This window comes from Mytilus galloprovincialis, chromosome 9 (genome assembly GCF_965363235.1).
Source record: "Mytilus galloprovincialis chromosome 9, xbMytGall1.hap1.1, whole genome shotgun sequence".
NCBI classification, from domain to species: domain Eukaryota; kingdom Metazoa; phylum Mollusca; class Bivalvia; order Mytilida; family Mytilidae; genus Mytilus; species Mytilus galloprovincialis.
The window spans coordinates 66761074-66775006 of NC_134846.1; the positions used below are offsets into that span (position 1 = coordinate 66761074).

At 31.1% G+C, this 13933-nt stretch overlaps 1 protein-coding gene across 1 annotated transcript; it reads right to left on the minus strand.

Moving 5' to 3' along the window:
* Nucleotides 1-1238: 1238 nt before the first annotated feature.
* Nucleotides 1239-12362, minus strand: LOC143045701 (zinc finger Y-chromosomal protein 2-like). The gene is made up of 2 exons (XM_076218411.1): nucleotides 12307-12362; nucleotides 1239-3877 (listed from the first exon to the last, which is right to left on the minus strand). Exon 2 carries the CDS (start codon nucleotides 3781-3783, stop codon nucleotides 1777-1779), a length of 2007 nt encoding a protein of 668 aa, XP_076074526.1. The 5' UTR covers nucleotides 3784-3877; nucleotides 12307-12362; the 3' UTR covers nucleotides 1239-1776.
* Nucleotides 12363-13933: the final 1571 nt, after the last annotated feature.

A 13933-nucleotide genomic window follows, 5' to 3' on the forward strand; every position in this document is an offset into this window, starting at 1 on the left:
CACAGGCTCTTTAGAGCCTCTAGTTACTATTTAAGCAGTAGTCCTCTATATTTTGACAAACTATGTTGGATTATATCCTATACTATTATTCTTCAACTGTATGTCAATTATAACCAAAGTTGGTTGGTTTATGTGGTTGGAGATCCCTACTGAAATTTGGGACAACAGGTCAAAGATTGAGGTCACAGAAGCTATTGATAGACTGAATTGTGGGTTTCAACATCTTATCTTTTGAACCAAATGTCCCAACTTTTAACAACATTGATATGTTAATTACCATGATGCAAGTCAATAAATAAACTAACACTTTTTGATTTTTGAGGTCACTTGGTAAAAGATTCAGGTTACAGCAGCAATTGGCCAAGTCTGAAATCGGGGCAACAAATTTGTTTTTTGATGTTTTGTTTTTTAGTGTTTTTGTCCATTGTTGGAGACAATCTGAAAGATCTGATAAGTGCTTACATGTTACAAGTCATCACGGTAAGAGCACAGACCTGACAGACCCCCTATGAAGTTATTTAGTTGAGAAATCTGGAAAAATGGGACAAAATATTAATAGATATAGGAAGATGTTGTTTGAGTCAACTGAGTGCCAATGAGACATCTCTCCATCCAAGTAACAATTTATAAAAGTAAACCATTAACACAGAGCCTTGGCTCACACTGAACAGTTTATTCAACTCATTGAAAAATGAAAAGTATCAGCAAAGAGGAAGGAGGTGTTCGACAGATAAAAAAATTGCTCACAAAATACAACTCATCACTGTTAAGATGCTAACCAATATGCATTGAATTTGTTTAGAAGCAACTAAGAAAAGTGAGACAAAAATACTAGTTGGACAAAAGAAAGGACGATTGCAATACGCTATATCAAAATAATTTTGGTTGCATCTTTGCAACGTTTTTCTTCAGATCATCACAATGTAATATACATGTCAATATACAATGTACATGTCATATATATTATGATTAAAAAAAATAATTATGATACAGGATAATGGAAGACTATAAGGAAGCCAAAGCTCTACTTTGAAGATTGAACCTTGACCTATAATGGTTTACTTTTACCAATTGTAATTTGGAATGAGAGTTGGCTCATTAGCACTTATATCACATCATCTTATATCTATATATAAGGAACATAATGTTTAAGGACATCTCATGACATCATATCATCTCTTTAACAGCTACCTTATTCTTGATTTTAACATTCAGTTAAATAATGAGACAATTCTAGGTTAAGAAGGAATTTTCCAGTAAAAAGCTGGCAATATTTATTTGACTTCCGTTTTTACACATTGGTTGTAAGCATCAACATTTATTACATTGTTAAATGCTCTTAAAACCCATTCATTTATTTATGATGAATTTGATCTTAAATATTTTTATGTACATCTTGACAATTATTAACATTAAATAGGCTTAAATTTACATATTTACAAATGTACATATTCATTCCCTGACACCTCATCATAAGTAAACAACTTTACTATTCTAAAATCGGTACTGTTAATTAGTGATAAAATATAATTTTAATGTTTGTTTTTTTTTTTTTTTAGGTTTTAGGACTTATAAAATTGTTTTTCATTTTAATTATTGATAAAGAATTTTGATTTCATATATACTTGTCTTTCAATTAAGAAGAGTCAAGTCAAACATGTATATTTGAAAAAATAAGGATAATTTTTTCTCTCTCCAAAAATGAAATGAATTTATAACAATATACATAAACAAGACAATCTCTACTTGTACAACAACCATTTAAAATGCTGTATTCTACTGATTTTCTTTCTTTATAGTGTCTTCACTTTTGACAAGAGATAAAACTTGCTTTCCACTTAATATCTCTTTAAGACTTTCTGCACTGACTTTGAAACATCCTATTTTGTTTAACATAAGAACATTACTAGTGGAATTGAGGTTGCTGGCTTTGTCATAGTGGCGGTTGAAAGGAATGTTACTTGAAGGTTGTTCAGTCTTTACTGTAAGATCTGGTAATGTGGAACTTGTAAGACCTGACTTTGCATTGGAAATAAAAGATTCTTGTAAGTCTTGTCCATCTATCATTGTGCTTACAGTAAAACTTGGTTGTACTGTAGCTACATTCTGTAACTTATTGGATGAAGCAGAGTGTTCTTGAAATCCTACCAATCTTGCACTCTGTCCTGTAGTTTCATTTTCAACTTTTATTCTTGGTACCGGTAATTGCTTCTCATGTGATTTCATATGTTTAACAAGTGCTTTATTAGAACTATATCTAGCTTGACAAATTCCACAGTGAAATGGTCTCGAATGTGTGTTTTGATGCATCTTATAACTTAATTTTGATTTTAAAGTTTTTCCACAAATTGAACATACGAATGGACAATAATATCCTGTGTGTTTTCTGATATGTTCTTTTCTTGTACTTTTATAATCAAACATTTTACCACAAAATTCACACTCAAATGGCTTTGGTTTACAGACTTTTCTTCCAGAATGAGTTCTTTTGGTATGAATATTTAGATAATAAATATTACAGTAAGATTTAGGACAATACTGACAAGAAAATGGTCTTTTACCAAAATGGGTATTTAAGTGACCTTCATATATTGCTTTTACAAAAAATCCTTTTTTACAAATATGACAAGTATAAGGATATTTTACATTTTCTGGGTCAGTGTGACATCTTCTGAAATGGTCAACTAAGCAGGTTTTAAAACTAAATTTTTTGTCACAAACTGTACAATTAAACTTCTTTTCTCCTGAACGTGTTGAATGAATCCTCTTGTAGTGTAATTTAAGATTTTTTTCAGATTTTGTCTTAGTTCCGCAGATATCACAACTGTAGGTAGTACTGCTATGCACTTCTTTTATATGTCTTTTTAAAACAGACAATCGGAAGAAAAACTTGTGACAAAGATGACATGTAACAGGTCTATCATAATTTCCAGTGTGAATCTTCTCATGTCTTTCAAGCAGTTTGTATGTAGAATATTTTTTATTGCACAAAGAACATTCAAAAAACTGTCTCTCATGTGTTATAGAATGGGCATCCAGTTCTGAAGGAGAATGAAATTTGTGACCACATATTTCACATGCATGCCTTTTTTCTTTGACATGACGTCGATAGTGATTTCTTCTACCCTCTGAGGTTAACAATTCTTTTCCACAAATGCTACAAGTAAACTTATCAGTAGAATGGGTCTGTTGATGAACGAATAAACGATGTTTTGAAGTGAAAGTTTTACCACATTCTTTGCATGCAAATGGTCTAGGTATTTGATTGTAGTGATACTTCATATGAATAAATAAGTTGTATCTTTGGTTAAAGCTTTTTCCACAATTCCTACAAGTATGAACCAAGTTTTCTGCATGCATACGTTTCAAGTGAATCTTTAAAGAGTATTCAGAAAAGTAAAAGTTTTTGCATATCTGACACTGGCACTTCTTGGATCCTTGATTTCTCGTTAAAGTAATATTCTCATCTTGACTATTTGAAGATTTATTGATTTGTGACAAAAAGTCTGGGTCTGTCTCCTTTTGTTGATCACTTATTAAAGTATTCTCATCTTGACTATTTGAAGATTTATTGATTTGTGACAAAAAGTCTGGGTCTGTCTCCTTTTGTTGATCGCTTATTAAAGTATTCTCATCTTGATTATTTGATGATTCATGGATTTGTGACAAAAAGTCTGGGTCTGTCTCCTTTTGTTGGTCTCTTATTAAAGTATTCTCATCTTGATTATATGATGATTCATTGACTTGTGACAAGAAGTCTGTGTCTGTCTCCTTCTGTTGCATCTCTAATTCTGTGAGTTGTATATTTTGCAAATTTCTCTCTTACAGTGCACTATAATGTTGCATTCCCATATCTCTCATTTCATTCTTTATTGTTCTGAAAACAGAATGACTCATTAAAATTCAACTGAAACTAAAGATAAAATAATAGATTGTAGATTAGAAATTATTTAGTATTTGTCAATAAAACTCTTAGGTTCCATTGCAAAGATTTCAAAGAAATTATTATCTTCATACACAAAATTAGACTCTAAGAACATAAAGAATAAATATACTTAAAATCTACATACACTTTTGAGAATGTAAAAACTTTGTGATAAAACTGTTACTCTTCTTTTCAGACAACATACATGTATGTGTTATGAAGGTCAACTATCCATATACATGATAATTGATAATATACAATTATAGAAGTTATATATGGCAGGCATGTAGCTGCTGTTAGGCACTTTAGTCACATGCCTACATATAATTTTTTCTCACCAATTTTGGTTTATTTAAAAAATTAATAAGCAATGTTAACTTATCTGTCTTTCATGTCTGCATGTAGATGCATGTGAAGTCGTCAAAACCCTTTTCTATTATCCTTAGTGAATCAGTAGATCATTGGAACTGTATGTCATTATATATTCCACCTTAATATTCTACTGATTCATGTATGTTGTCGGCCAAAAAAAAAATCTGGAATTTCAGCGATTATTTCACTTCTAAAGATGATTTTTTTATAATTAGGCCTAAAAAAAATATGTGTTTTTCCAGTAACATCCTTTTTAAAATAACGGTAAGTAGGAAGTTTTTTTTGTTTTTTTTTACACATGGGAAATCGATTTTTAAAAATACAATAAAATGCAAATCGGCCAGGGAAAAAGCTGAAATTCCAGATTTGATTTTTTTTTTGGCTGACGCCATAAAAAAGTTAGGGTTGGGGGGCACAAACAAGGGTCAGTCTAAATTTTGTTAGATAGTATGAACAGAACATAACAGAACTTCAGCATGACATATTGACTGTGTATGTGTTTGTGAGGCCAGGGAAGGGTGAAGGTTTAAAAATCAAAAGATGAATGGTGGACATGTGTTACACAATTGTGTAACAATACCCTGAAGCCAATAAATGACCATGTCTACTGTGAAATAACATGTATCCGTCAGGGGTTAATTTCATAGTTTGACAATTAACCACAGACTAGTGATTACTCAATAACCAGACGACTACGTAACCGGCCTACAGCTATGAACCGTTTGTAAGGACCACTGGACTATATAAGATCTCTCAATGGACTTCAAGGACAGAATTCGATTAGACCAGAATTCGATAAGACGAGAATTAGATTAGGACAGATTGGTACCGGAGATTCCGCCAAGGTCTCCCCCCTCGTGGGTAGGCTGGAACTCATGTGCTTAATATCCGAAGTACTCTAACATGAACGAACAGTTATACTATACGATCACGTGCCCGTGTGAGATATTGAACATTCGAACAATTCAACTTTAAAGACAGTTTATGAACATTCGAACATTTGAACTTTAGAATCTTTCTTGACTTTGTAATTACATAATAAAATATATTTAATCATATTGACTTCGTCACATAAGTCGTAAATTTGATGCCGTTTGACCACGATCGACTTGGATTGTCTAAAATAACGCGAAGGAATATAAAAGGTAAGAACTCAGTTACTTTCATTTTTCTTAATGGAAAATCAAGATATTTCTATGTCAGTACAACAAGTAGAAATGGCTTTTCAAGGGATGGCACAAATATTAAGTAAAGTTTTTAATTTTAAAGGGATAGAGGCCGTATTTTAAAAAGGCTGAAAATCTGATGTTTGTACACGAGATGTGGTTCAAATAAAACTTTTTATTTAGTGTTTTTAGGTATTAAGGTAAATTTAAAAATTATGAATATTATACACATTTTTTTTTATTAGAGAAAAAGGTTATTTTTTAAGTGCTATTTTTATAGGCTGTTATTTAATAGATAGGATAAATTATATATATGATTCTTAAAAATATTTTTTTTTTGAAGTTATAGAGAAGCTAGTTTTTCGTTTTAAAGTAAATTTGTAAAAAGATAAAATGTCTGATACATTAGCTTTTTTTGTTCCGTATTTAATGGTGGTTTTTGGTCATATTATGGGTTTTTTTTTTGAAGATACACTCAATTATTCTAGAAAACATATGTTTTACGTAAAATTAGAAGAGCACCGGTGTAAATGAAGGTTGAATTAGAACCTTTGGTAGATGAAGTTAAGGGTACATTGAGGATACATTGTTTGCGTGTTATTGCCATTGATGAATTATGGGTTTGCGCAGTTGGGTAGTGTGTACGCACATTTGTTTAGAGAAAACAAATAGTCTATAATTTTAGATTCCAACCCCTTCTTCGGTTGATTAACATAAGTGATGTTAGTAATTAAATGGTGCAAGTTTTTTTTATGGTGTTAGATTACGCCATATTTACATATTGTTTTAAAATAGGAAAAGAGACGTATCTTCAGAAAATAGCACATAAATATGTTTTGCCCTAAGGGATTTACATACTAGTATTGTTGTGGTAGATTGATATTAAATAAAAGAAAAAAAAAAGAGAGACATACGAACGTAACGAGAAAATTAAAGTGAAATAGATAATTGATATTAAAGGAAAACTAGCTTTACAGTAAAATTGAAATTTTTCATGAACACTTTAATATGAGGATTATTATTAGAAATTAAGATAAGAATAAGGAAATAATTAATTAAGGAATTGAAGAAAGAATCTTAACGATGTGTCAGTTTGTTCATAAGTAGGCATGGATTTTTTTAATTGTTTTAGTTTTTAAGATGTTAGTTAAGTTTTAAAATCAGATTTCAATATATACCCTAACGCTGAGCCGTATTGAAATGTATAAATAGGATAGGCAGTAGGTTTGAAATTTTAAAACAAATAACATTTTTTTATTAGATATATAAAAAGGAAGGGATTATTATGATAAGGACACTTTATACTATTTTGGAAAAATGTAAAAGATTAAGGAGAACGACATTTTTTTTTGCAACAAGGTGTTGTTGGTGTTGTTGTCAAATATGAAAAATAGTCAGTAACAAGACGTAGTTGAAATTTTATCAAAGGAATCTTAAATGGGTTTTTTTTTTTAAAGAGTGATGAGAATAAATCTTTGGTCTTTATTTAGAGTTAAGATTAAACATGTTAAATAATGAGGCACTAAGGTTAAAGAAATAAAAGTATTACAATTGCTAACAAGGTAAAATATAATTTTTTATTAAAAAAATTTCATGTGTATCATGTAGGTGTAGGGGTTACATTAAATGATTGATTAACTTATTTGATTGTAAATTTATATATAAATGTATATCTTAAAAGTAATGAATAAATAAACATATCTTGTTTTTATTAGGTAGATTTTCTCAAAATTGTAGAAGTTGTATACAAGATTTATTTATCTTTATTTATTTTGTTTTTGTTTTAACCAGATAACTTGATAGTTTTTTTTTTGATTTATACAAAGAAAGTGTTTTATCAAATTTAGCTAGGCTTGAATAATCAAGAGAACTAAAGGAGATTTACCAGACGATTGATAATAAAAAAAAAAGAAACAAAGGGGAAGTTGACAATTTTTAGTTTTCCAAATTGAAATAAGTTTTAATTTATCAGTGGGGTTAAGGTGCGATCTTCATTGGAATAGCCATATTTTTGTACTGTTAATTTATTAAGAATATATCTTGGTTAGCCAAAAAGAAAGGTGCGAGTTCTGGTTCTAATGCCACGACCAGTTGGCACAACATGGTGTCAACGCAATTGGTTGGAACAGATGTTACTGCTTCCAGAGAGACTGATGTTTTCCTCTGCGCCATTGCTCAAGGACGAAACTTAACCCAATGACGATGTTATTAACAGCCTCTTAAGAAGGATGAACCAACCAGCTAGATGAACCAACTACTTCGTAATGGAGATGATGATGACAGACAATTGTATAAAGACTTGCGTTCCTAACCAATATTGAGGAACAACATACTATGATGGTGACGGATATAAAACTTGAACTATGTATACCGAATTATTGAACTTATGAATCAAATGAACTATGTGTAAATATATCCAGCTATTGGACTGGATGAAATTACTGAACTTATTATATTCCGATATTGGACTTATAGAACTTTATAAACTTAGATGTGTGGTGATGGTTACCGGAAACCTTACAATAAACTATTAAAATAACCTACAGGAAGAAAAATACCGTATTTTATTGAACTTTCGTTCTATTAGGATTGAAGGCATTATGTTACACAATTGTGTAACAATACCCTGAAGCCAATAAATGACCATGTCTACTGTGAAATAACATGTATCCGTCAGGGGTTAATTTCATAGTTTGACAATTAACCACAGACTAGTGATTACTCAATAACCAGACGACTACGTAACCGGCCTACAGCTATGGACCGTTTGTAAGGACCACTGGACTATATAAGATCTCTCAATGGACTTCAAGGACAGAATTCGATTAGACCAGAATTCGATTAGACGAGAATTAGATTAGGACAGATTGGTACCGGAGATTCCGCCAAGGTCTCCCCCCTCGTGGGTAGGCTGGAACTCATGTGCTTAATATCCGAAGTACTCTAACATGAACGAACAGTTATACTATACGATCACGTGCCCGTGTGAGATATTGAACATTCGAACAATTCAACTTTAAAGACAGTTTATGAACATTCGAACATTTGAACTTTAGAATCTTTCTTGACTTTGTAATTACATAATAAAATATATTTAATCATATTGACTTCGTCACATAAGTCGTAAATTTGATGCCGTTTGACCACGATCGACTTGGATTGTCTAAAATAACGCGAAGGAATATAAAAGGTAAGAACTCAGTTACTTTCATTTTTCTTAATGGAAAATCAAGATATTTCTATGTCAGTACAACAAGTAGAAACGGCTTTTCAAGGGATGGCACAAATATTAAGTAAAGTTTTTAATTTTAAAGGGATAGAGGCCGTATTTTAAAAAGGCTGAAAATCTGATGTTTGTACACGAGATGTGGTTCAAATAAAACTTTTTATTTAGTGTTTTTAGGTATTAAGGTAAATTTAAAAATTATGAATATTATACACATTTTTTTTTATTAGAGAAAAAGGTTATTTTTTAAGTGCTATTTTTATAGGCTGTTATTTAATAGATAGGATAAATTATATATATGATTCTTAAAAATATTTTTTTTTTGAAGTTATAGAGAAGCTAGTTTTTCGTTTAAAGTAAATTTGTAAAAAGATAAAATGTCTGATACATTAGCATTTTTTGTTCCGTATTTAATGGTGGTTTTCGGTCATATTATGGGTTTTTTTTTTGAAGATACACTCAATTATTCTAGAAAACATATGTTTTACGTAAAATTAGAAGAGCACCGGTGTAAATGAAGGTTGAATTAGAACCTTTGGTAGATGAAGTTAAGGGTACATTGAGGATACATTGTTTGCGTGTTATTGCCATTGATGAATTATGGGTTTGCGCAGTTGGGTAGTGTGTACGCACATTTGTTTAGAGAAAACAAATAGTCTATAATTTTAGATTCCAACCCCTTCTTCGGTTGATTAACATAAGTGATGTTAGTAATTAAATGGTGCAAGTTTTTTTTATGGTGTTAGATTACGCCATATTTACATATTGTTTTAAAATAGGAAAAGAGACGTATCTTCAGAAAATAGCACATAAATATGTTTTGCCCTAAGGGATTTACATACTAGTATTGTTGTGGTAGATTGATATTAAATAAAAGAAAAAAAAAAAAGAGAGACATACGAACGTAACGAGAAAATTAAAGTGAAATAGATAATTGATATTAAAGGAAAACTAGCTTTACAGTAAAATTGAAATTTTTCATGAACACTTTAATATGAGGATTATTATTAGAAATTAAGATAAGAATAAGGAAATAATTAATTAAGGAATTGAAGAAAGAATCTTAACGATGTGTCAGTTTGTTCATAAGTAGGCATGGATTTTTTTAATTGTTTTAGTTTTTAAGATGTTAGTTAAGTTTTAAAATCAGATTTCAATATATACCCTAACGCTGAGCCGTATTGAAATGTATAAATAGGATAGGCAGTAGGTTTGAAATTTTAAAACAAATAACATTTTTTTATTAGATATATAAAAAGGAAGGGATTATTATGATAAGGACACTTTATACTATTTTGGAAAAATGTAAAAGATTAAGGAGAACGACATTTTTTTTTGCAACAAGGTGTTGTTGGTGTTGTTGTCAAATATGAAAAATAGTCAGTAACAAGACGTAGTTGAAATTTTATCAAAGGAATCTTAAATGGGTTTTTTTTTTTAAAGAGTGATGAGAATAAATCTTTGGTCTTTATTTAGAGTTAAGATTAAACATGTTAAATAATGAGGCACTAAGGTTAAAGAAATAAAAGTATTACAATTGCTAACAAGGTAAAATATAATTTTTTATTAAAAAAATTTCATGTGTATCATGTAGGTGTAGGGGTTACATTAAATGATTGATTAACTTATTTGATTGTAAATTTATATATAAATGTATATCTTAAAAGTAATGAATAAATAAACATATCTTGTTTTTATTAGGTAGATTTTCTCAAAATTGTAGAAGTTGTATACAAGATTTATTTATCTTTATTTATTTTGTTTTTGTTTTAACCAGATAACTTGATAGTTTTTTTTTTGATTTATACAAAGAAAGTGTTTTATCAAATTTAGCTAGGCTTGAATAATCAAGAGAACTAAAGGAGATTTACCAGACGATTGATAATAAAAAAAAAAGAAACAAAGGGGAAGTTGACAATTTTTAGTTTTCCAAATTGAAATAAGTTTTAATTTATCAGTGGGGTTAAGGTGCGATCTTCATTGGAATAGCCATATTTTTGTACTGTTAATTTATTAAGAATATATCTTGGTTAGCCAAAAAGAAAGGTGCGAGTTCTGGTTCTAATGCCACGACCAGTTGGCACAACATGGTGTCAACGCAATTGGTTGGAACAGATGTTACTGCTTCCAGAGAGACTGATGTTTTCCTCTGCGCCATTGCTCAAGGACGAAACTTAACCCAATGACGATGTTATTAACAGCCTCTTAAGAAGGATGAACCAACCAGCTAGATGAACCAACTACTTCGTAATGGAGATGATGATGACAGACAATTGTATAAAGACTTGCGTTCCTAACCAATATTGAGGAACAACATACTATGATGGTGACGGAAATTAAACTTGAACTATGTATACCGAATTATTGAACTTATGAATCAAATGAACTATGTGTAAATATATCCAGCTATTGGACTGGATGAAATTACTGAACTTATTATATTCCGATATTGGACTTATAGAACTTTATAAACTTAGATGTGTGGTGATGGTTACCGGAAACCTTACAATAAACTATTAAAATAACCTACAGGAAGAAAAATACCGTATTTTATTGAACTTTCGTTCTATTAGGATTGAAGGCATTATGTTACACAATTGTGTAACAATACCCTGAAGCCAATAAATGACCATGTCTACTGTGAAATAAAATGTATCCATCCGTCAGGGGTTAATTTCATAGTTTGACAATTAACCACAGACTAGTGATTACTCAATAACCAGACGACTACGTAACCGGCCTACAGCTATGGACCGTTTGTAAGGACCACTGGACTATATAAGATCTCTCAATGGACTTCAAGGACAGAATTCGATTAGACCAGAATTCGATTAGACGAGAATTAGATTAGGACAGATTGGTACCGGAGATTCCGCCAAGGTCTCCCCCCTCGTGGGTAGGCTGGAACTCATGTGCTTAATATCCGAAGTACTCTAACATGAACGAACAGTTATACTATACGATCACGTGCCCGTGTGAGATATTGAACATTCGAACAATTCAACTTTAAAGACAGTTTATGAACATTCGAACATTTGAACTTTAGAAACATTCTTGAATTTGTAATTACATAATAAAATTATTTAATCACTGACTATGTTACACATGCAGTCCAAAAGATAGTAATATTATGGTAGTCTCAGTGTTTATTTATCTATTTCTTTTTTTAATGTAGGCTCATCAATATGTACTATCAATTGACGTATATTTAATTATACTGAAGCAGAAACAGGTTCTGCTGCTTAATAAAGGGCTATGCTGATCCAAATGAAATAAAATAACCAGTAAATGTTTTTGTACACCAAATTTTGCAACTATTAAGATGCTGAAAAAACGTTTTCTGTTGTAGGAGGCTTCAACCCCTACCAATGCTCTTCCCTAAACCTGCTGTGGGCCTGCCACAATTTGTGCTTATAGAGTATAGTTTATTGGATACCTAGCTACGCCCATTTTTGGGTAGTCGACCATCATAACACATATGGGTTAGACTGTATTTGAGGTTAGAGTTCCAGATAGCACTCACATATTCCCACTTAGTCATACTTATTAGATAGTAAATTTATATTGGGAACTAACTGTGAGTGACAATATCCATTATCTTACTCCAATAATCTAACCTTTGTTTTTGCTTTCTCTTTTAGTTTTGGGAACTATATGGGAAGGGGAGAGAAACGACCGCAACATGTGTGAATGCATCTACTTGTCTGTACATCCTCCCTAATGATAAGGAACACATCAATTATCCACAGAAGCTTAACTAGTTTCTCACATATATACATGACCTGTAATGACTGTAATCGACATAATTTTATCTGATTATTTCTTATTTATATTTAGTAATCAAATATTTCAAAAGTTGCCCTTTTTTATATTGTACGTGTTTTTAAAAAGCATTTTTTTGTTTTTTGTTTTTTTGGTGTTTTAAGATATTTTTACGCAACTTTTAAGCACTGCAATTTTGCTATTTGGTGGTGGCCAGTTTTTATTGGTTGAGGAAGCTGGAGTGCCCGTAGAAAACCACCAACCTTTGATAGGAAAACTGACAATCCTTGTCAATTATGATTGGAGTCGAGTGCACCTGCATGATTTGTTAAAAGTACGTGTAATTTCTGAGACTGCTATAACCTGGGACATAATATATTGATAGTATACTTGTTTCAGCTATAATGCATAGTATGTTCTAGGTAATTTGTAATGAAGTTTGCATGTGCTATTGATACTTTTGAAGAGAAATATACCGTAAATCAAATTCTTCTACTTTCTATGTGGTTAATACTCTCAGCCTCAGTCGAAATTTCCATAAAACAGATACTAGTATACTGTGCACCATATGTCTACACAATCAATAATATTTCAGGGAAGAGGAATCTTGGAGATTGATCATTTATTTTAATCTTAATACTTTACTTTTTACCAGACCAAGTTATTTTTTCAAAATTCTCAATCCTGAAAAATCAAAAGGATGTCAGTTTTAATATTTGAATATGGTTAGCAGTACTGGATGTTGCTGGATTTCCAATTTAGCTAATGTCTATTTCTTCACTTAATCTCAGCTTCTAATAAGTGTTCTATCTTTTTGCCCTGAAATTTAATATTCCATTAAACTATTTTGTCTTCAGAAAGCAATATGAAAATATTTGAAAAATTATTTTGGAATGTTAAAAACTCTTTGAATGTTTTAGTTGTCATTGGTTGATCTCAGTCATATTTGTTTTACTTCTAGCATAGATCAGGCTATTGTTTTTTTTATGCCCCACCTACGATAGTAGAGGGGCATTATGTTTTCTGGTCTGTGCGTCCGTTCGTCCGTTCGTTCGTCCGTCCGTTCGTTCGTTCGTCCGTCTGTCCCGCTTCAGGTTAAAGTTTTTGGTCAAGGTAGTTTTTGATGAAGTTGAAGTCCAATCGACTTCAAACTTAGTATACATGTTCCCTATGATATGATCTTTTTAATTTTAATGCCAAATTAGAGGGTTTACCCCAATTTCACGGTCCACTGAAAATAGAAAATGATAGTGCGAGTGGGGCATTCGTGTACTGGGGACACATTCTTGTTTTGTTTTTTTATAAAATTATTTCACATTTTTTCTGCCAGACCATTTAAAACTTACTATAGAGTATGAGTTTGGCTCATAATGTTGACAGCAATATAATGATCTGTAGTTGCTTGTATCTACATCAATTGGTCTCAAGGTGGACAGATGTCTCATTTGCAATAATACCACATCTCTAAATATTCAAGCAAAC